Below are 22,614 nucleotides of genomic sequence, written 5' to 3' on the forward strand. Positions count from 1 at the left end.
GTATGTCCTTCCTTGGCACAAACACCTTGGTAATGTATGTCCTTCCTTGGCACAAACACCTTGGTAATGTATGTCCTTCCTTGGCACAAACACCTTGGTAATGTATGTCCTTCCTTGGCACAAACACCTTGGTAATGTATGTCCTTCCTTGGCACAAACACCTTGGTAATGTATGTCCTTCCTTGGCACAAACACCTTGGTAATGTATGTCCTTCCTTGGTACAAACACCTTGGTAATGTGTGTCACCTTGGTAATGTATGTCCTTCCTTGGCACAAACACCTTGGTAATGTATGTCCTTCCTTGGTACAAACACCTTGGTAATGTATGTCCTTCCTTGGCACAAACACCTTGGTAATGTATGTCCTTCCTTGGCACAAACACCTTGGTAATGTATGTCCTTCCTTGGCACAAACACCTTGGTAATGTATGTCCTTCCTTGGCACAAACACCTTGGTAATGTATGTCCTTCCTTGGCACAAACGACTTGGTAATGTATGTCCTTCCTTGGTACAAACACCTTGGTAATGTATGTCCTTCCTTGGCACAAACACCTTGGTAATGTATGCCAAGCACCTTAGTAATGTATGTCCTTCCTTGGCACAAACACCTTGGTAATGTATGTCCTTCCTTGGCACAAACACCTTGGTAATGTATGTCCTTCCTTGGTACAAACCCCTTGGTAATGTATGCCAAGCACCTTAGTTATGTATGTCCTTCCTTGGCACAAACACCTTGGTAATGTATGTCCTTCCATGGCACAAACACCTTGGTAATGTATGTCCTTCCTTGGTACAAACACCTTGGTAATGTATGTCCTTCCTTGGTGCAAACACCTTGGTAATGTATGTCCTTCCTTGGCACAAACACCTTGGTAATGTATGTCCTTCCTTGGCACAAACACCTTAGTAATGTAGGTCCTTCCTTGGCACAAACACCTTGGTAATGTATGTCCTTCCTTGGCACAAACACCTTAGTAATGTATGTCCTTCCTTGGCACAAACACGTTGAAACACATGATGAAGTTGCTCGTTGCTGCCATTACCGTCTTCGGCATGCCCGTGTTTTTGACTCCATCCATGGCACGAACCTGAACATGTCTTGGGCGTCAAGGAAAATGATGCATTCAATTATCTTTCGAATACGTGCATATACAGCCTCAGAAGAAGATTTATGAAGTCAATATGAATTTGTTTATGGTTTTGAATCTTTTGCCTTTCTGACAGCAATGTGATTAGCAAGACTCAGGGAAAAGCATGATAAACATTGGACCTCGCCTTTGAAATGTCTCGCTTGCATCCAGAGTACATTGTCATCAGGTTTCCCATTGCTCTCATTGCCGTTGGTTTGGTAACTCCTGATTTCTTGGCGAAGAGTGACTGGGTTCTTTATCATTTTCATCTTAATCTGTAAAACATAATGATGATTTTATTTCAGCTATATTGAATTGTTGAGTTATTCTATAACTATTTTGAATGTTGTCCCCATCCTTCCAGCGAAATATTCCTTCTAAACAACGCACAAAGTTACTTCATGACTCTTACAGTTATGAAACATATACCACAGTTATAAACGTACAGTTACACAAAAGCATGACGCCGATGAAACGAATGGTGTATCAATTTCACGCAGAACGATGATGTCTTGCATATATCCCACAATCATAACACTATGTGCACTTTCTTTAATCGCCCCCTCCCTAAAAAACAAACAAACAAAAATACAATAAAAAAGAGTAACAAACAAATGCGTTAGTCGTTAACGAAATTCTGAGAAGGTCTCCCATGTCGCCGTAACTACCAAAGCTCACCCACGTGTTGATCTGTTGATTCTGTTGCCCCGTCATCAACGAGGTGTTCCCAACGAACACCAGAAAGTGCAGGATATAGATCTGTATTATCTCGAAACGTCTAATTTGTTATTTTCAAGCAGGATAGTTTTAAATGTTTGCAGATATAAACAAACAAAAACATGCTTTAAGTCTATCAAATGAGAAAGCATATAACCAGACCCTTTTCAAATTCCAGAAAATTACATGGACATACATACAGAGGTTTAAACTTTCCTGATAAAGTAATCCAGCTTGATAATTATGAGTTGCTGATTAGAAAACCTGGCAGTTTACTAGCGGATACCGAGTACCAAATATGCCAATTACTTTAACACAAGTTGCTTCTGATGGGGAAATATTTAGAAATGCTTATAAATAGAGAATCTCTCCCAAGTGTCTACTGATATCAACTATATCAACACGAGTTGATAAAGTAAAAAATAACAATTTTTTACATGTATCAACGAGTGTTGATATCATTGATATCAGTAGACACGAGGGTGACATTCTATTTATCATGCAAAATCATTCTCGATTAGCTTTCAGTGAAAAATGTCCATCTCTAAACACTGTACTGACATTAGCTTTAAAGTGTGGCGATGTCATAGCATTTTGACGTCATCAACTTGATGACGTCAGATCATTGTGAGGGCTTTGTACAAAATCTACTGTCAAAACGATATCTCGTCGGAGATACCACGCCACGCCACGCCACGCCACGCCACGCCACGCCACGCCACGCCACGCCACGCCACGCCACGCCACGCCACGCCACGCCACGCCACGCGATACCATACCGTACCATACCACCACCAAAGGAACACACTGTGTCAATACACAGCGTGGTACTCTGACCCGTGATATGGATTCAGGTTCCATATATTGAAAGCCTGATGTTCTGTTCCTGTAGACAGGCACATTGCAACCTCCTCTGTAGTTGAATAGATGGAGCGACTGCTAAACCTAAAGTAGATAAAAAGACGTGACGTGCGGTTACCATGTTCTTATATATGAAGGGATATAAACAAGAACTTAAATAAGACAGTTTACTGTTATTAAGAATATGGTGTATGGGACTGCATGATATGGCCGATCGTGAATCCACTCTAGTTCAAGCACGCACTAAAACCCACACGAAACGCACGCACTCGCACACAACCAAACAGCCAAATCAACCATTCACACACACGCGTGCACACACACACACATTCACGCACACGCACACGCACACGCACACGTACACACAGGCACACCCACATACAGTCACAGACAGGCAGACAAACACACATGTGTTTCACCACATTTCCAGTAGGAGGACTTACCAATGCCACATCATAATTCTTTTAATAATTTGGCTATCAAAATTATTGCATTGCCTAATCGTAATGGAGAAGTACTTCACCACACACTTGTGCCTCAAAACACAATTAGATTTAGCTTCAAGTTTTACTGTCAATTACAGTTATGCAAATTTAGCGATTCAATCATGCCAACACTTGTCCATTACAAGCCATAAAATACACTGAATTATTAATCGCTTACAGACATGCACGTATGATTTAATGTGACTGTTGAGAGTATTATAACAACACCATATGACGTAAATTCGAACAAGAGGCAATAGTCCATCGGCTGCCGAGAGCTTCCCATTAGTCGATGTATTTCCACATAAAACCCTTTGAAGTTACTAAATCCTGCAGCTGAAGGAAGCGTGAATAACATCCATAATATGAGGATACAACAGTCACACAGTTTCAAGTATGTACTTGATGTCAACATGCAGATTACAGCATGCGTATTATCACATGACGGTTATATCTATGGACAACGATTGTAGTCAGCCGTCTGCACCACTCTAGATCTAAACAGTGCAGTCAGTCATTTGCCCAGCTCTAGATCTGCTAGATCTCCACCCTAGATCTAACCATGGTGGTTAGTCGTCTGCTCATCTCCATCCTAGATCTTACCATTGATGTCAGCTGTCTGTTCCGGTCTACCCTAAATCTAATCATTAAAGTCATTAAAGTCAGCTTCTTCTCAACTCTGCTCCAGATCTAACCGTTGTTGTCAGTCGTCTGCACAGCTCTACCCCTGATCCAAGCATTGCAGTCAGTCGCCTTGCAAAGCTCCACCATAACTACTGGTTTTGACTTTACAGATGGTGTGGTCATAACCCCTACCACCACCTCCTCCTCCCCCCCCCTCCCTCCACACACACACACACACATACACTCTCTCTCTCACACACACACTTCATACACGCACTCACCATGTCACTCATCTGTTAACATCCACAACTCTTAAAGCGAGGCGGCTTGGATCGAAGGTCTGGGTTCTATTCCGGATCCAGCAGCTATGACTAATATTTCACTGCTCTGTTCTCGTATTTCATCACCTGCTCCAGTAACAAACAATGTTCCCCTCAAGGACGAGAACCATGATACACATAGGTAACAGGTAGTATATGGTATGTATCTTTACTGTTTTTGTGTTTCAGAGAGATGCCCTGACTTGCATGCTGTTCAAGACGTACGGTGAGTACAAAAGTTTTAGAAACTTATCAGTAGAAACTTGAGTCATGTTTGAATGTTTCACGCCCATTTTGCAATAATGCAGTGGTCAATACTATGCTATTTGGAGTAGAAGCCCGCCTGATGTAAAGAATGACCTATTTATTCACCTGCGACATGTTGCTGACACAGAACCGTCAGTTGATCAGTGATCATAACCCTCCGCCCGTTCAGTAGGTTATAGGTTAAAGTGTTCGCTCGTCACGCCGGAGACTGCCCACATTTGGACATTGAATGAAACCTACTTCTGGCCTTCCCAGCCCTGGTATTGCTGGACATTTGCTAAAACCATACTCACTCGCTTGTAACCTTAACTTGTCATTTGGAACTGTTTACAAATCATGATCACCTTCTACAGAAAAAGTATCAGTGCTTACAGTATCAGATCAATTAACGGTTTTACTGAGTGAGCGTGTTTTACGACGCTTTTGGCAATATTCCAGCAATATTACGGAGGAGGACACCATAAACGGGCAGCACACATATTACCCATGTTTTGAATCGAACCAGAGTCTTCAGCGTGACGAGCAAACGTTTCGACCACTAGGCTACCCTATCGCCATGTTTATAAAAGAGCTATTCTTTAATGCCAATGACTGACACAAACAGAACTTAGACTAGTTTGTCATAAAGTACACAAGGTACATTTTCGTTACACATGCTACATGGGCATGGCGCTGACAAAACCGAAGAGTTATGTGTTTGGTGTTTGGTGGCCACGACATGCGATTGCTGGCACTCCCAAGGGGCTCAGAACACTGCAAAGATGCAACATCTCGTTGAACTACTAAGTCATGCGGGCCTGTGATATATGTATAAAATGACCGTTTACAGACATGTTCACTTGTTGAGACGTGTACACTGACACAATCAGATCAAGTGCGGGAAGATGATTCGCCAATGGTGTCCGGCCTGTCACCGTACAAACACCAGAACCACCCCAACCTGTTCCGTATGATGATAACAGCCACGATACTCATAGTGAAGAAGAAAGCTCCATGAAAGCTGTCACTTCCTCTTCGTTAACTGCGATAATACATTATGGTTCGAATGTCCGTGAAACAGAAACACGTGCATTAGCATGCATTATGATCCAATGTTACACCATTCGAAGCTTTGATGTAACAAGCAAATTAAACACGAATGCCGCAATGTAATGGACATCATCGCCCAGAAAAGACAGATGAACCCGAAATATTCATGATACTTGAACCACAACACATGAAAGAATCGCTGGTAAACGATGTCGCGCAAATCGCTGTGCAGAGTTTTTGTCTCTTGGATAGGACAGAACCCGATCTTTCACGTGTTCGAATCCCTGTCCGTGTCGATAGTGTTTGTCAGCATCGTATTCATGTGTGTGAGTTCCACAATGTGACAAAATTCGGACACCCGCATTACCTTGGGTTTCCACTTCCATGAAGTACACACTCTTCAATACATCTGTGATACTTTTCAACGAGGAGTTGAATTCACTCCAAAACTGTTCGGAAACCGGCTTATATGTTGAATCAAAGGTCTAAAGCAATAGACGAGAGACAGACTTACATAACAGATTACGTGACATAAAAGCGACTCTCCGTTACATTTACACCGGCTGCGGTCTACGGGTAACTATTGGTTCCAAGGTGAGGGCCGTCTAGTGAGTATCACTTATGAAGTTGGAACATTATACACATGGGGCTTTCGCAAAGAACGCCACGGCGAATTATATAACCCAAATAGACAGATGTCAGAGTCAAGTGAGGCTGTTCCAGACATAACCCTAGAAGTATGAACATCAACTTATAGAACACGTTTCTGTTATCCGTATTCTAAGAGCATCTACATTTTCCAAGGTTTGTGAAAAAGGTGATGTTGCCAAATATATATATTTAAACACTCGAGATATATTCATTGAAGAACCAGTGTCCCGCGCTCCCTCGATCCTTCCTCTGGTTTACAGAAAGATGTGACAAGGAACCAATTGTACCGGTCATAAGACCTATTCAGTGAAAATCGTCGTCTGTATATGCATATATTAACTTAATGTTCCTTCTGTGTCAGTCGTTATACGAACTGACTTCTCTGCATGTAAAAATTGAATACTGTAAATACATTTCACAAATAATGACATCTAGAAATGAGAATGCCCGCGTTTTATCGAGAGTATCTGATAGTCTTTGCAGAAGTTCGTTATGTTTCTATGCGGACCAGTTCAGAGCCATGAGCCGTTCTGCAAACATCATCAAGTGCATGTAACCCAGAGTAAATCGTTGAAACGAAGACATCTGCATCCATACCAACATTGCTCCCTAGGAAAAGCAAGATTTATGGATGTCAACTTTTTTATTGTAAATAGCACGCCGTTTCGGAGCGTATGCTTGCACCTGCTTTTAGTCCTTGTCATGAACATTAACAGCAGAGGGAGTGTGCAAAACATAACACATAGCACGCCATTAGCTGTATTATTGCGGAGACAAACATCTCGTTAACAGAAGGATATTGGAACATATTCATTGTAGTCTTTCCCCTATTCGACCTATTTCAGGACCTGTTTATCCCTATCTACCTCGAAAGACTTTGCATCGTTGCAATAATATCTGCCCTTGGTCTCGGAGTTATATTGCAGATGCCTGGCAGTAACTACATTTGATCAGTGCTACAATTTCCATATCTAAAACAGGTTGTGTTTCACTGACTCTTGTATTGCATATCACTGTACATATAACCATGTGACGTGCTTGGAAGAATTAGAACGCTTCATGTCTTCAGACTGCATCGATCGCTCCATTCCTCCTCACCTAGAAGGTCCATTCATGGGGTCACCAGAGTCTCTCACGGTGAAACCAGAGTCAGGCAAGGGTCCAAATGGAACTCTCAACCCTCCAGTGGGTCTCACCTGGACGCCCCCTGCTACAGGTATACGCTCAGGATCGACTGAAACTTGTTATCTAGGGTGGGGAGGGGAATGAGGTGGGTGGGGGTAAGGGCTGGGAAGGGGAATGGGGTGCGGGTGCGGGTGCGGGTGCGGGTGCGGGTGCGGGTGCGGGTGCGGGTGCGGGTGCGGGTGCGGAGGGATTATGTCTACATTATCAGTTAAGTCAAAACCAGCAGTTAAGCCTAGTTGCCTCCTGTTGTTAGATCTAAGGTGGAGCTTTGACTGGTTGACTGACTACAATTCTTGGATCAGGGGTGGAGCATGTGATAATACGCATGCTGTAATCTGCATGTTGACATCAAGTACATACTTGAAGCTGTGTGACTGTTGTGTCCTCATATTATGGATGTTATTCACGCTTCCTTCAGCTGCAGGATTTAGTATCTTCAAAGGGTTTTATGTGGAAATACATCGACTAATGGGAAGCTCTCGGCAGCCGATGGACTATTGCTTCGTTTTCGACTTATCGCAGAACAACTTTACGTCACAGGACCACGGGGTAGGTAGTAAAAGGCAGGGGCATATATGTTTGTACATGGTGTTGTGTCAGCACTGTCCACAAGTGTTCTGGATGCAAGAAAAATTGTGATCTATGTAGCGATATTTAGATCAACCCGAGAATAACCAGAGTTGATTATCTGCTAAAACACATTCAGCTAGGTGTAACAGACAAGTATGAATAGGTTAGTGGAATTCCTTGATGTCGCCAGTTCTTACAAAAAATGTTCATCATTGTTTCAAGGCGGTTTTATAGCCACATGGATGAAGCATTCGCTCCGGTTTGATTCCCTACATGGGTACAATGTATGAAGTCCATTTCTGGTTTGAACAGATATTGCTGGCATATTGCTAAAATCAAAGTCACGCACGCACCCATCGCTGTTTCAGTTGGTGTTCCATAAGACGATCCTCGATTTACCGGGTGGCTCTAACTTCTACTACCGGATCCGGGTGTATACTTTGCCAATGGATCCAGCGTCAAAGCCAAAGACAACATATTTCACACTGCAGGCTATACAAGGTGACCTACGTAGTATTCAGTAGGTCCCAATTTGTGACTCACTAAAAAGGACTAATTTCGTTTCAGACAGGCCGATTGATAGGATTGTTCGTGGAAAGTACTTTTGTGGCGGTTCTACATCATGCCATCATGTTGTTACAGTAAATATGAATGTCGACGTTACTGTGGTTGGGTGTGGAGTGCTAGCATCTATACTCACATATAGTTCGTTCACTAGTAGATTATTGTTTAAACTAGGAGATATTTTAATGGTGCAGCAAGATTTAGAGTGTTGTGCGTTCCTAGGAATCCAGTCACTGAATTAAGCAACGACCCTCCCCAGTTGCAACTCTAAAGACATGGCAAATATTACTCTTGTGCCAATTTTATGTGTGAAAGTTTTTAGGGGAAATATACCGTATATATTCGATAGAATAGATGCAGAATATTATGTGTGAACACAGACGTGGAAGTGGAAACTTCTGGGAGAATTAGTGATTCATTCTCTCTCCTTCTCACCTCTCTCCCCCCGGCTCGGTCGGGTTGTCCTGTGGTTAAAGCGTTTGCTCGTCGCGCTGGAGATGGCGGTTCGACTCCCCCTGGTGATATTGCTGGAATATTCTAAAAGCGCCGTAGAATTAAACTCACTCTCGGTCAGTACCTTTACCCTCTCTTTTTCGTTCTTTCACCCACCGGCTTTCTTTCCTCCTATCTCTTTCTACATTACCCTGTCTTCCCCACCTTCCTCTCTCTCAGCACCTGTCCAAGGTTACATACTGCCTACCTGGTGTACCACACACCGCTTCTTAGTTCATGAATGACGTGGCACCTGTTGCAGATGGTGGATCTACGTACACCTGGTCCCCACCCTTGTACTTTGACACGGACATCCTCAGAGCCCCTGCCAACATCACGGTGGGGTTCAGCTTGGCACCGAAGGACTATCATTTCAAGAAGTACATCGTTGAGCTAGTCAGCGATCCTGACGAGAAAATGGTCCACAAATGTGTGATTGACACCCTGGATGATTATAGTTGCCTCGGAATAGTAAGTCGAAACGTAACCAATGACGATTTTATACTTCCAGAGAAATAACATACATCATCAATAACAGATCTAAACATGCAAATGGATATTTTACCTTCCATAGGAAGAACTGTTGTGTTTCTATTTGAAAATACACTGATACCTGACATCACTGGCATTTGAGAGACAGATATTCATATCAGCTGATGTATATTTTTGGGGTTCAAATTACCACGGTGAAGCAGATTGTCGAACACTGCTGCATAGAAACAATGTAGAGAGTGGCGTCTAACAGAATTAAATAAGAAATGTGTTGGAAAAGAAAGGGTTTTTTGTTTCCAATGCTGTTTATTTTCCAGTATTACCAGAGAGTACCTGAAGATGCCAAGACGGTGACCCACACATTCCACAATCTAGCCCCAGCTACCTATAACGTGTTGGTGGGTGAATGTTTAACAGAGCAACCGTCCTCACAACCTTCGCATATAACAGTTCCGACCGTTAGGTATTAATGTTATGCGTATGAGATACGATTTATATTCGTGATGGTTTAAGGTATTTGTGAAAAGGTGACATTATCCTACTCCAGAGGTGTTATCTGCTATTTGGTCAACTGAACAAAAACGTCCATCTCCAAATTGGGAACGCGCCAGTTTGGTCACAGATGCGTCATATTTGATGATGTCCTTCATATGTGTCATAAAGCGTTCGGAAAGCTGTACTAAAGAGCGATCCCATTATTACAAATTTACCTCATGAGAATCCATCATCAGGAGATCATGACCGTGTAGCAGTCTAATGAAATGAAACGATTTGCCGACTTCAAAGAAGAAACAGGCAGTACCATGTCCTTTTCCCAGGGTATCAGTGACGTAATGGCCAAAGCCTAGAGCCAGATGGACATAAAACAATATACCCTATGGAACATATTAGAGAGTTTTAACGGAAGAAGTAATGAGTAGTATGATTTGTTCAATGTTTTAGATCGAACCAGTAGATCCAGATTCACAGAACACAGACCGGTGTTTGTGTTTTGAGAGGACATCCGACACTCACAAAATCTGCCGCCTGTGCCTTACCACTAAAAGCAGTGACATTGTTGTGACTGGTGAGTACTGCTTACAGCATTAACTCACTCATGTTAGTTTGACTTAAAAGTTTATATACGGCGGAATTCAGTGGAACCGGAACCCCACCTGATGATATTGCCCTACTTCATTCCGCTTCAACAATTCACCATCAATAATGTTGCGAATGGTTTGTCATAGCTTTAGGTTGTCTGTGAGTCCCCATCTGTGTGTAGACATTGAATCATTACGTTGTATGAATCATTCATGGCTGTTAGAACGTAGAGTCGGTACTTTGATCCCCGGTAGCGTCATACCAAAGGATCATAAAATATGCTATTTGTTGTTAGCCAGCCTTTAGGTAACCTTTGGTCGGGACCAGGGGGTCCTTTCATGAAGTAACTTTTACTGAGGTTAACCTTAACTCCCATTCTTTAATATTACACTAAGGTTACCTTAGTGACTTACGATCACATGGTGCTTAGTTAAAGGAAGTCCCGTGCAATAGGCCCCACACACTCGTATCCCGCCATGTGAAGCCAAAAATATTGAATGTGATTTTACAGCACCTTACTTCACCCGGTTTCTACATATTTTATGACAATACATTCTGGTGATACACTCATTATCAAGGAACCACATGGAAGTACAATATTAACATATAACGAGATCAAAGTGCGCTGAACGTAATGTTAGTGTTATACAAGCGTTTCAAGTGTAAAGAGTGAAGTTTGGAGTGTTCTGAAGCATGTCAGTTATTAAACAGATGGCGTCAGCCCGGGGCAGCCTGAACCTACGACACATACCACCAACGCAGAGACGGCGAGAGACACTGGTAATTCTCAGTCTTCCTTTTCTACACCGCCTGGCTAGAAGTTTCTACAACGTTCACCTCCCGTCCACCATCACTCCATCATACATCCTCCATCACTCCTCCCTTGAATGTTGGTGTTAAGTAGCCCGTGGGTGGGGGTGTGGGGTGTGTGTGTGTGTGTGCGGGGGGGGGGGGGGGGGGGGGGGGGGCAAAAAGTATGAAAAATGGTATTTGACAATTATTGTTTTCTATCCCATCATAAGTCCAGAACATGGTGTAAAATATTGAAAAACAGACAGGTGAATAGTGAAAATGAGAATTGAAAAATATCATGACATGAGCTTTGAACTTGGATTTTAGACACTGCATCAAACAGATTCTATATTTGTGCTATCAATTTATGAACAATTTCCAATAAACCCATGATCCCGTTTGTTGCCGCATGCGAGAACATGGGTTACTGAACATCAATTCTAACTGGGACCTTCACTCGTCTTAAATATAATCAGCAAAACAGAAACGTTTTCGGCTAGATAACCCCATATATTAAAACGTTGCTCTCGGTTGCAGGAGAATCAACTCGCCACGACACCGGTACAATCTTGGCGGTAGTATGTGGGTCTACTTTAGTCTTCAGCGTGGTCGTCTTTGTTATACTTGTAATCATCTGCAGGGGACGGCAAAACGCAGGTCAGTAAACCGTCAGGGTGCTTATTCCATTATTTTTCTGTTAGCTCCTCAAGACACAGATGGGGTTCAGTGATGAATCACGTTGCAAGTCCAATAGGCCGTTTGTCACCCATATGATAGCTTATATATTTGACCTTCAGTCAAGGAACATAATGATTTACGAAGCGTACACGCCTATCATATAGTTACCGAAAATTGAGGTCACTATCTGATTTCACTGAATAAAATCGTTCATGAATTTAATCATTTCAATAGTTTTGCCTAAAATGATGTTTTAGCACCAGATTGAACTGGTTTATATATCCCTTGATGTATGCCCAATATGTGACATGTGTCAACTGATTTATATATCCCTTTATGTAAGCCCAATATCATACGTTTTTTCTGTGATTTCAGCAAGGCACCAAGTCAGCGTGCATGGGATGACGTCCCAAACTCTCTCTTCTCCCAGGAACGGAAAGTGCCCTCTATTAGGTGATTTAGGTTTGATAGTATGAGTAAATTTGAAATGAAATTAGAACGTAGGACAATAGTATTCGTTGCTTTCGGAGTCTTTCTAAGTTACATTTATCACAGGGTTGCCCAAAGTACATGATCTTGACGATATGCACAACTTGTTGCGGTGGCTGAGTGGGCCAGATCGCTGACTTTGTGGTTGCGTTCGAATCCAGTGTCCGAATTCTGTTTGCTCTTTAACGCCTTTCTCAGCAATATTCCCGCAATATGGTGTTCGTCTGAGACAATCCAGTGATCAACAGGATCATCATCGTTCTACGCAGCTGAGACGTGATGACATGTGTCAACCGATATGATACGTTAGAGCATAGTGATCCTTCGGTATACACTCCTCAACATTAAAGCGTGTGTTTCACAAAGGAACGTGTTCGATATTTTAATTTCCGCAACCCTTGCTCTGATACTCTTTATATGCATGCGCTAGTACACACGAGGAAATATAGACGCCAGCTTGTTTCACAGCATGAGAAAATGACACACAAGAAAAAATATGTCATTTGTCTTGTTTACACTTCACACAAGTTTCTTTTCCGAGCAAGGCGTTCGATTTCAGGCAAGGTTTATTTCGTTGATGTTACCGAGACGCTTGATATTGGTGACAAAGACTAATTTGATATTCTATTATAAAATGTGTAAAGAATTCGGGGATCCGTGAAATGGAAGCTGAGTTGAAATTATACGTGGTATAAAAATCGTTACATGCACACCAAACGTGTAATGTGGGCTTATAAACACTCAAAAATATATCGGAAAGTTCGCCTCGGTGCTCGTGTTTTCTATTTTCTAAAATATCCTTAACGGCCATCTACTAGATATCAGAATAGTCTTTAGAGATTTGGTAAAAGTATCCGTGATCACGATACTTTTTAGAAATTCAGTTCTCAGTTCAGTGAATATTCGATTAATGTGTCAAAACATACAGTACGTAACGGTGGAATGGTGGTTTTGTAATAATTATGTCAAAAGATCATTTACGCTGCATGTAGTGTTCAGTAAGTTTGCTCTCTTTGCGATATGTGAACGGCACCCACGTGAAGTTCCCGTGTTTTGTGTATTTCATGATATGGATTTTGATACGTATTAAAGTGAGGCAGTAAGGGGAGGGACAAAGTGACGCAGTAAGGGGAGGAACAAAGTGATGCAGTAAGGGGAGGGACAAAGTGATGCAGTAAGGGGAGGAACAAAGTGATGCAGTAAGGGGAGGAACAAAGTGATGCAGTAAGGGGAGGAACAAAGTGATGCAGTAAGGGGAGGAACAAAGTGATGCAGTAAGGGGAGGAACAAAGTGATGCAGTAAGGGGAGGGACATAGATTATACAATTCAACCATGGCTCGGCACATACAGTGTGCATATGTTTAGATTTTCCTAAAGCAGATATTGTTATAAGACAATTATCAGACGTCATCTGTTTACTGTTTCACGCAACTGACGCCATATTGCATGGGCATATTTTGAAACAAAACTCTCGGTAAAAGTACAAATTTAAATATGAATCGATATCATGCAAGCAATAATGTAGTTATTTGTCAAAATGGTAGTGTTTTCCGCGTGAATGTTCATCCATATTAAATACTTGGGCCAGAACCAATTCTTGGTTTGCACTAGAGATATAAATTGTTTTCCGACACTGAAGCGTTTTCAAAATTGATACAGATGAAAAGTCTGTCTTTTATTGTTTTTCATTTAAAACCATGAAGGATTCCCAGGGGAATACTCTGCTTCGATCTCTCATGAATTAACGAACACATGGTGCTTTTCAATCTATTTGTTGGGCAGCATAATATTGTTTTATTAGGTAGATTTTATGAGATAACCTGAACATCGGCTTTCAAAAGTAGATAAAATAGATTTGTGCGTTTATCTGGTTCGGAGATACAAGTTAAAACGTACCTATTTTGCGCCTAATTATTGTCCGTCATTGTCATGTGGATTATTTTGTGTTTCTGAATAACAATTTAGTCTTATCACTGAAACAGACAACGTTAACAAATAGTGGGAAGTCCAGGTATGCCTGAGGTTTCGTTGTTTTCATTGATCATAATAAATACATATTAATGTTAATTCTGTATATTAAAATGGGGAACTTTCCGGAATTGAATTTGGCTGTAATGGGGTATGGAAAACATTTAACATATGAACCTTAAAGTAAAACATAGTTTTGTGTGAAATAACATTCTTAACAGAACATGTATCTATCGAGGTGCCACCTTCTGCATACCACGTATCAAGTGATACAGTTTCTTGTCTAGCTCAGCGATTCTGTTTACTTTTATTCTTTTTGAGAAACATACTGGTTTATAACATTCTTAACATCAGTGAAGCTGAATGGATTATCTTATATGTATAATTTCTTTTTTTCCAAACCGCGAAAGTATTTTGCAGTTTTGCCACCTTCTTCACACCACCAGTCTATCGAGTGATATAGTTTAGTGTCTAGTTCTGTGATTCTGTATGTGTAACTTCTTCTTTGGAAACAGGTTGAATTGACCTTTTGTGACAAATAGATATCATCAGTATCTTCCAGATGTTTTCAGCATATAGAATGTCGCTGACACCCCCCGAAAAACATCATTTTGTATGACACTTTTTATTCTGGCAACAATAGGTTTAATAAAATAGAAATGAGCACTGAGTTGATGTAATTGGTCTTATTTGTGTTTACATACCAACAGTCTGTCCGGAAGTATTCAGTTATAGACCACTAAATTGATAAGCGTAACCTTGACCCTGACCTCACCCATGGAGCAGGATTCCCTGAACGTCAGTAAACTTTCTTGAAAAGCAATGTATAGGTGAGTGAGTGAGTTTTGTTTTACGCCGCACTCAGCAATATTCCAGCTATATGGCGGCGGTCTGTAAATAATCGAGTGTGGACCAGACAATCCAGTGATCAACAACATGAGCATCGATCTGCGCATTTGGGAACCGATGACATGTCAACCAAGTCAGCGAGCCTGACCACCCGATCCCGTTATTCGCCTCTTACGACAAGCATTGTCGCCTTTTATGGCAAGCATTGTTTGTTTAAGACCTATTCTACCCCGGGACCCTCACAGGTGCAATGTATAGGTGCATGATATAATGCATTCTGTGATACAACTCGAAATACACCTGTACGTGGTAACCATCGCATCTCCCCCAACAATTACTGGCTTGGAATGCATTTTGTCAGAAAGCTGAGACTTTGATGTGTTTGATGATACTAAATAAATGGTACTGTATTTATTCCCTAATCAGCAGCTTAGAAACATGCGAGGTTAAGTTTAGAATTTGAAACAAACATAGCCATAAAGAAGATTACTTCGACGTTGCGTTGACCTTGACTTTATTGCTTTACATGGTTTGGTGGAGCAGTGCTTGTATCAGTACATGCATTCTCAAGGATGATAACATAAATATTCAAAGTGAAGGTGTATTCCTTTAGATATAGCATAGTTACCATGGAAACGTTACACCGGAAACATTACTTTCGGTGAAGTAAAGATTGCGAGCTTTCCAACAGCACCAGATACATCTTGTACTGCCTCCGACATATTTCCTTTGTTTTGCTAGCTAGCTGGACATTGCCACTACACTTAACAGTCGCTTTACTACATACGTGTTGTGTTTTACATATCCGACAAGGGTAAAATGGCATCAACTGTTGACATCTAACAATTCAGAACAAATAAAAAAAACCTGTCTATATAGTTGAGGAGACGCTTACCTACCTGAGATTGCATGCGTAATGCTGAAATGTACCTTTATATGCTCTTGGAGATGAAGCCTATCACAGAATAAACCTGTCACTTGTCACTTGTAATAATAAAGATTCCAAGCTTTCCAAAGGCACCAAATACATCTTTAGTACCTTTATTTTGCTAGCTAGCTGGACATTGCCACTGCACTTAACATTCCCTTTACTACATAAGTGTTGGAGTAGGTCATCCGTTGTTTCAGTGACTGTATTACGCATTAACGCAATATCAATATTTGTCTAATACATTTCACTTGAACTGTGTTTCAGTTCTTCCAAAGAAGAATGTGTATTTGCTGTATGCTGAAGACCATAAGGATCACCTGAATGTCATCACCTGTTTGGCCGTGTATCTGAAGGAACAGTGCTACTGTGATGTTTTCTATTTACCCTGGTTCAAAGGAGCATTTCAAGCTATAGGCACCTACCAGTGGATCATATCACACATTGACGAGGCGGACTACGTGATTGTCATCAGCTCAGAGGCAGCGTTCAAACTCCTGGATGCAAGGAACACAAACACATCTTTGAAGACAGAAGATGAAGGTCCAGAGGGCGACATCTTCTCCCCAGCCATAACCCATGTTAGGACAAAGTCTCTCGAGCCTGATTTCTACAGGAAGACCATCCTTGTGTACTTTGACTACACCAGTGAGGATTTTGTCTTGAAGGAAGTGAGTCCTGGTGTCCATTATAAACTGCCAAAACATTTCAAGGACTTTTTGTGTCACATCCATGAAGTTGATGTGTTTGACCAGACAGGCAGACATCCAGACATAGAGGCCATGGGGAATCTGCTATCCAGTAGAAGAGGTCAAGCTTTCCAGGAAGCCATCATAAAAGCAAGACATTTCCAGAAATCTGATCCGCTTTGGTTTGATAGGAGATTCCGTCGACAAGATTCATCATACAGATCAAAGGAAGATCTAGAAGTGGGAGATTCAGTGTCCATGAAAGCCCAAACTGCTGATGTTGACCCACTGATAAGTGTTGATGGCGAACGTGTAAGTGCTATTACTTATAACACAGCGTACGCCATGGCACACCAGGATGACGTAATCACCACTGATAGCACAACAAACGACAACACGTTGCTGCTGAATCGTGGTGTCCAAGGAGGCGGTACTTACATTTGTCATGATACATTTGTTCAAGATACACTCCCTGAAGTTTACCCTCAAAATAACTTTATTGCTCCTAGTGAGATACTAACTGATGTTGATATTGACAAGCACTTCATTGCCATCAACATGGGTACATACATTTCCCAAACACGGGCAAAATGTAAATGCTAGACATTTTGATGATGGTAATACTGTGTTCAGATTGTTGGTAGAACATGGATCAACCGCAGCTCGACCTGAAAACCTGAAACCCAGGTAGTCGTAACCTTAGCACATGATATAGCGAGGACCACGGGGAGTGAGTAGCTAAATACGTTAATACCGCCTTGATGTGAAAGGAAGCCATTGACATGACATTGACCTTACCACCTTCCCTGTGTTTAAACCCCACGGGAACTGGCATTGTACATGAACATTTGTGGTGTATATATTTGGAAGATTTAACGGAAGTGTTTGGAAATGTGACCTTGTTTTTGGTCATTGTGAATGTTATGTTTTGAAATCTTTGTAAACACATTTTATGGATATTGATTTTTGCATGTATCTTTCTTCAACCACGTCCCTACGGAATGGCTTTCGAAAGTACGGAAAACACGATGTACATGTTTTGAAGGTGCAACTGCCCATATATAGTCGACGTTACAATAATGTTTGCATGTAGCCGAAATAACAAGAACTCCTTGCAACTGATCACCAGTAACCCATGCCTCCCATTCGTCACCCCTCGCCCATGTCCGTAACTTTCACGAAGACTCGTCCCCAACTTGATGCTTGTCTTGTGCGAAAACAGGACAAACTAATCAGAATGTGCGTAATGAGGTCAAGATTACTTCGTCCCCTCTGCATACTATGTACTCATCAACCAATCCTAACTGGTCTTAGCCACCTGTATAAACATGTCTGTACCCCAACAACCGGCTGGTAGATGTAATCCCTTGTTACTCCGTTCATACTGGCTTGTTACCGCCGTATACTGGCTTCCACATGTAATCCCCTCTTACCGCCGTATGCTGGCTTCCACATGTAATCCCCTGTTACCGCCGTATGCTGGCTTCCACATGTAATCCCCTCTTACCGCCGACTTCTACATGCCCCTTGCCATCACATTGTATATCTCAATTAATGTCTTTGTTGTTAGTTAAGTAACTCCTATATATATATAAGCTTGTTTTCCACTTTACTCATACTAGCTTGACAACGATACAAGAATCTATGTCGAAGAGTCGCATCATCTGAATAAATAAGTTGTTAATCCATAAAGCTTGTCCTTATATTACATGAGTGCGGCGCTTCGATAAAAATAACAGAGGCTACTTAAATCGTTTTTTGGCATTATGTTACCGTTTAAAAATCATGAAATAGAGGATAATACACGAGCGAGTGTGTCATATTGTCTTTACGAAACGAGTGTCAGAAAAATCCATATTTCCCGAGCGAGAGCGAGCAACACGGCGACGTTTTGTAAAGGGCTCGGTCTCACTCACTGCCATAGAAGACTTGCCAATATTGATGTGGAATGTACCCCCGTATATTGGACCTTAGCGTGAACAGCATCACTAGACAAGGCTTTGCTTGTGTTTGTGTATGACATGCGTTGGGATGTAGACTTAGTTTGAACAACTTCAGATCACGGAACGATTGAAGACGCATGAAGCGAGCATGGAAGCATGCCAGGCTAATTTCCAGTCGAAGACCACTTCCCACTTCGCTGCGTTGTGCATCAGAAAGGCTTGAATAACTCTGTACACACTCTCACACTCTGTACATTTTTATGTCCAGACACTTGCATGATTTGCGTTGGAGCTACGACATTGCCCTGGAGCTTCTGAATCAAATGTGATTAGTTAGCCGTTTGTCGCCAGTGATGTGTGCTCGACTTGTCATTATCGTGCCGAGTTTATTTTTACCTTTTCTTGAAATTTTATATCAACAAACACGGCGTGTGAAAAATTGTTTGTTTGTAACAATTTGTATTTGATAGCATTTCATTGGTTTGTTCTCGTAGTAGCGAGACTGAACATTCTTAGTAAATTTGTAGTAAAACATTATGAATGAAAAAAAGTAGTTCCACATTCCAATGGGGCCATGGAGATCATGGTCGGATAACTGACCAATGAAATTTGTTTCAGGGTTTATTACACGTGTGCAACATATGCTTTTTATGTACTCGGTTATATCTCACTGTATGGATAATAAAACTATTTATTGTCATACTGAATTACCTACAGATGTAGCTAACGTATTTGTGATGTCTAATGTGAAGTGTTTGATAAGAATCACTCGATTGACGGTGAGAGATTCAAATACACGACCGTGCGTTTGTTGACATGACGGTTCTCACTGATCCACTGAGTGCATTTTAGACGATCAAAGATTGCAGACGTGTTGTGGTGATTGTACGTGCGTCTCCAACAGTGTTAAGAACTGTAGCGACCTTGGGCCTTAAAAGACCTATATGCGCCCAACACTTAACAAACAGTTACATTCTTGTCCAGTTAAATTACGTCGTACTTATCCGTTTTGACGAGGAAGTCTAATACAGCTCTTTGTATGCAACCATACATTAAATTATCGCCAAGTATTGCGTTCAGCGTAAAAATAGTTTTGGTTTTATTAAGCACAATGTCTCTAAGAGCCTTGCGTGGGTTTTCATGAGCTGGACATTCAATGAGGTAGTGCTGAACTGTTTCTGGGCAGTGTAAGTTACAGCTTTCACACATAGGAGAGATGTCTTTATCTAAAATGCTTTTATATGCCTTTAATCCACAGTGTCCTAGCCTGAGGCGAGTTAAAACAACTTCATCTCTGCGGCAACGCCTACGGATTTTAAAATGTTTGTTTACTGCAGGACAAATCGAGTACATGTGTCTACCTGTAGTTTCACTGTCCCATGTATTTTGCCAAGAGGCATTTATTGACGATGAAATGACAAACCAGTAATCTCTTGAAATGGGCTTAATTGATTGAATATCTGGCTGTGGTCTGTTGCAAGCCATCTTAGCAAGTGTGTCGACTACTTCGTTCCCAGCTATACCAACATGTGCAGGGATCCAAACAATATCACAGCTGATGTACATGGAGTTTAGAACAGTATCAAGATACAAGATGTCGTATATAATGTCACTGCGTGGACCTTGGACACCTGATTGAATTGCTTGTATAGCTGATAACGAATCAGTAAGAATTATTGCTTCGTGCTCGTTATCTTTTACCCATTTTAAAGCTTGAAGTATAGCTGTCAATTCTGCTGCAAACACAGACAGATGATCAGTAAATCTAAATCTTTTAGATAAACCAAGATCAGGAATATAAAAGGCCCCACCAACATGACCGGTTCTGGGATCTTTTGAAGCATCAGTGTAAATATGAGTAAAATTACTATATTTGTTGTGGATGTAGTCTTGGGTTAGGATTTTAACAACACATGGTGACATTTGTTTGTTTACAAGCCCCGATAAATCATAAGAAATCGAAGGTTGTGTTAAAGTCCATGGAACCGTTTTAGGTAGAGATTGCGCAGCATTCAGGTGAAGATTGTTCAACTCGTACTGTGATGCAAATTGTTGAACGAGTAATCCAAATGGTGGTTTTCCATGATTCCAATCACACATGACATATTCCACACAATCACACAAAATATCAGTTGCTGATTGATACCTAGATGACGCTTTTAAAGATAAATAGTACTTAAGGGCCACTTTAAGACGATGGTATTGCAAAGGAGGTTCTGAGCATTCCACCTGCAAGGCAGAAACTGGTGTAGTAGGAAAGGCACCAGTGCATATCCGAAGAGCTTTAGCTTGAACACGATCAAATTTAACCAAATGACATTTTGCAGCATTCATGAAAACTTGACAACCGTATTCTAATCTAGACAAAATGAGTGCTTTGTACAAAAGAAGCAAGGACGATTTATCACCACCCCACTTTGTGGAAGACACGCTCTTCAGTAAATTGAGAGCTTTAGTGCATTTTGATGAAATGTAATCGATGTGGCTGGACCATGTGAGTTTTTGATCAAAGATTACACCCAAGAATTTAAATTCTGAAACAAATTTTATGTCCTGACCACCAATGTTTAGCTTCAGATTTGGGGGAAGTTTACGTCTTGTGAAGGACATAGCAACTGATTTAGAAGTGGATACCTTGAACCCCCACTTTGAACACCAAAGATCGACAGAATTTAGAGCCAATTGAATAGATTTGTGAACAAACTCAATGTTTCCAAAACGCCTCCAACAAGCACCATCATCTGCAAATTGTGATGCGTCAATATTTAACGGAAGTTCAGAAAAGAAATCATTGATCATGATATTAAAGAGCAAAGGGCTTATAACACTGCCCTGTGGAGTGCCATTTACAATAATTCGCACGTCAGACACGCGTTGCCCAATACGAACTTGTATGGTTCGATCAGTTAGGAAGGACTTTATCCACTGTAGCATACGTCCCTTTGCCCCTAAACTTTGCAGTTTAAATAAAAGGCCATTTCTCCATAACATATACGCCTTTTCAATGTCTAAAAATACACACAGCATATACTCTTGGTTTCCTAATGCTTTCTGCGCTTCATTTTGTATTCGAACTAGGTGATCTGTGCATGAACGAGTTTTCCTAAACCCACACTGTAGCCTCGCTAATAATTCATTTGATTCTAAGTGTGACCATCCTTTCCATGATTTTACACAAATTAGACGTTAAGGCTATTGGTCTGTATGAAACAGGGCGAGATGGATCTTTACCAGGTTTAGGAACAGGGATAACAACAGCATGTCTCCAGCTCCTGGGTAACTTTCCAGATATCCAGCTTTGATTTATGATATTTAGTATGACTTCTAAAGATGAATCGGGCATATGTTTAAAGTGTTCGTAGCACAACACATCCGCACCAGGAGATGTATTCTTACCTTTTGATATTGCAGATTTTAATTCTCCCAGGTGGAAGGATAAATCATATTCAGGAAAAGGTTGTAATAAAGAATCTGAAATTTTAGGGATACTCTCATTCTCTAAATATGTGACTTCCTTTTCAAATTGAGTAGAAAGGTTTTCATAGCTGCTAACAGCCTCAAACTGATCTGCTAAAAGATTGGCTTTCTCTTCAGGGGAAATAGCACTTTGATCCAAAACAGGAATAGGGGATCTATTGTGGTTCCCACTAATCCTTTTTACTTTGGCCCAAATAGAAGACAAGGAAGTATGCCTGTTTATTGTAGATATATAGGAACGCCAACTGTTGCGTTTTAAAGAGCGTACAAGACGCTGGAATTCAGCCCGTTTTTTGCGAAAGTCTTCTAAATCAACCGGTAAGGATGTCCTG

At 41.2% G+C, this 22,614-nt stretch overlaps 2 protein-coding genes across 2 annotated transcripts in view; one reads left to right on the top strand and one right to left on the bottom strand.

Moving 5' to 3' along the window:
* The window catches only part of LOC137296089 (protein rolling stone-like), a 355,451-nt gene that overhangs the window by 176,687 nt on the left and 156,150 nt on the right, over positions 1-22,614 (bottom strand). The gene's annotated exons all lie outside the window — the stretch shown is intronic.
* Positions 7,199-17,534, top strand: LOC137296477 (interleukin-17 receptor D-like). The gene is made up of 8 exons (XM_067828265.1): positions 7,199-7,301; positions 9,159-9,367; positions 9,706-9,786; positions 10,331-10,454; positions 11,798-11,917; positions 12,314-12,391; positions 16,441-17,174; positions 17,496-17,534. Exons 1-8 carry the CDS (start codon positions 7,199-7,201, stop codon positions 17,532-17,534), a joined length of 1,488 nt encoding a protein of 495 aa, XP_067684366.1.

The sequence above is a fragment of the Haliotis asinina genome, chromosome 9, assembly GCF_037392515.1.
Source record: "Haliotis asinina isolate JCU_RB_2024 chromosome 9, JCU_Hal_asi_v2, whole genome shotgun sequence".
In the NCBI taxonomy this organism is placed as follows: Eukaryota; Metazoa; Mollusca; class Gastropoda; order Lepetellida; family Haliotidae; genus Haliotis; species Haliotis asinina.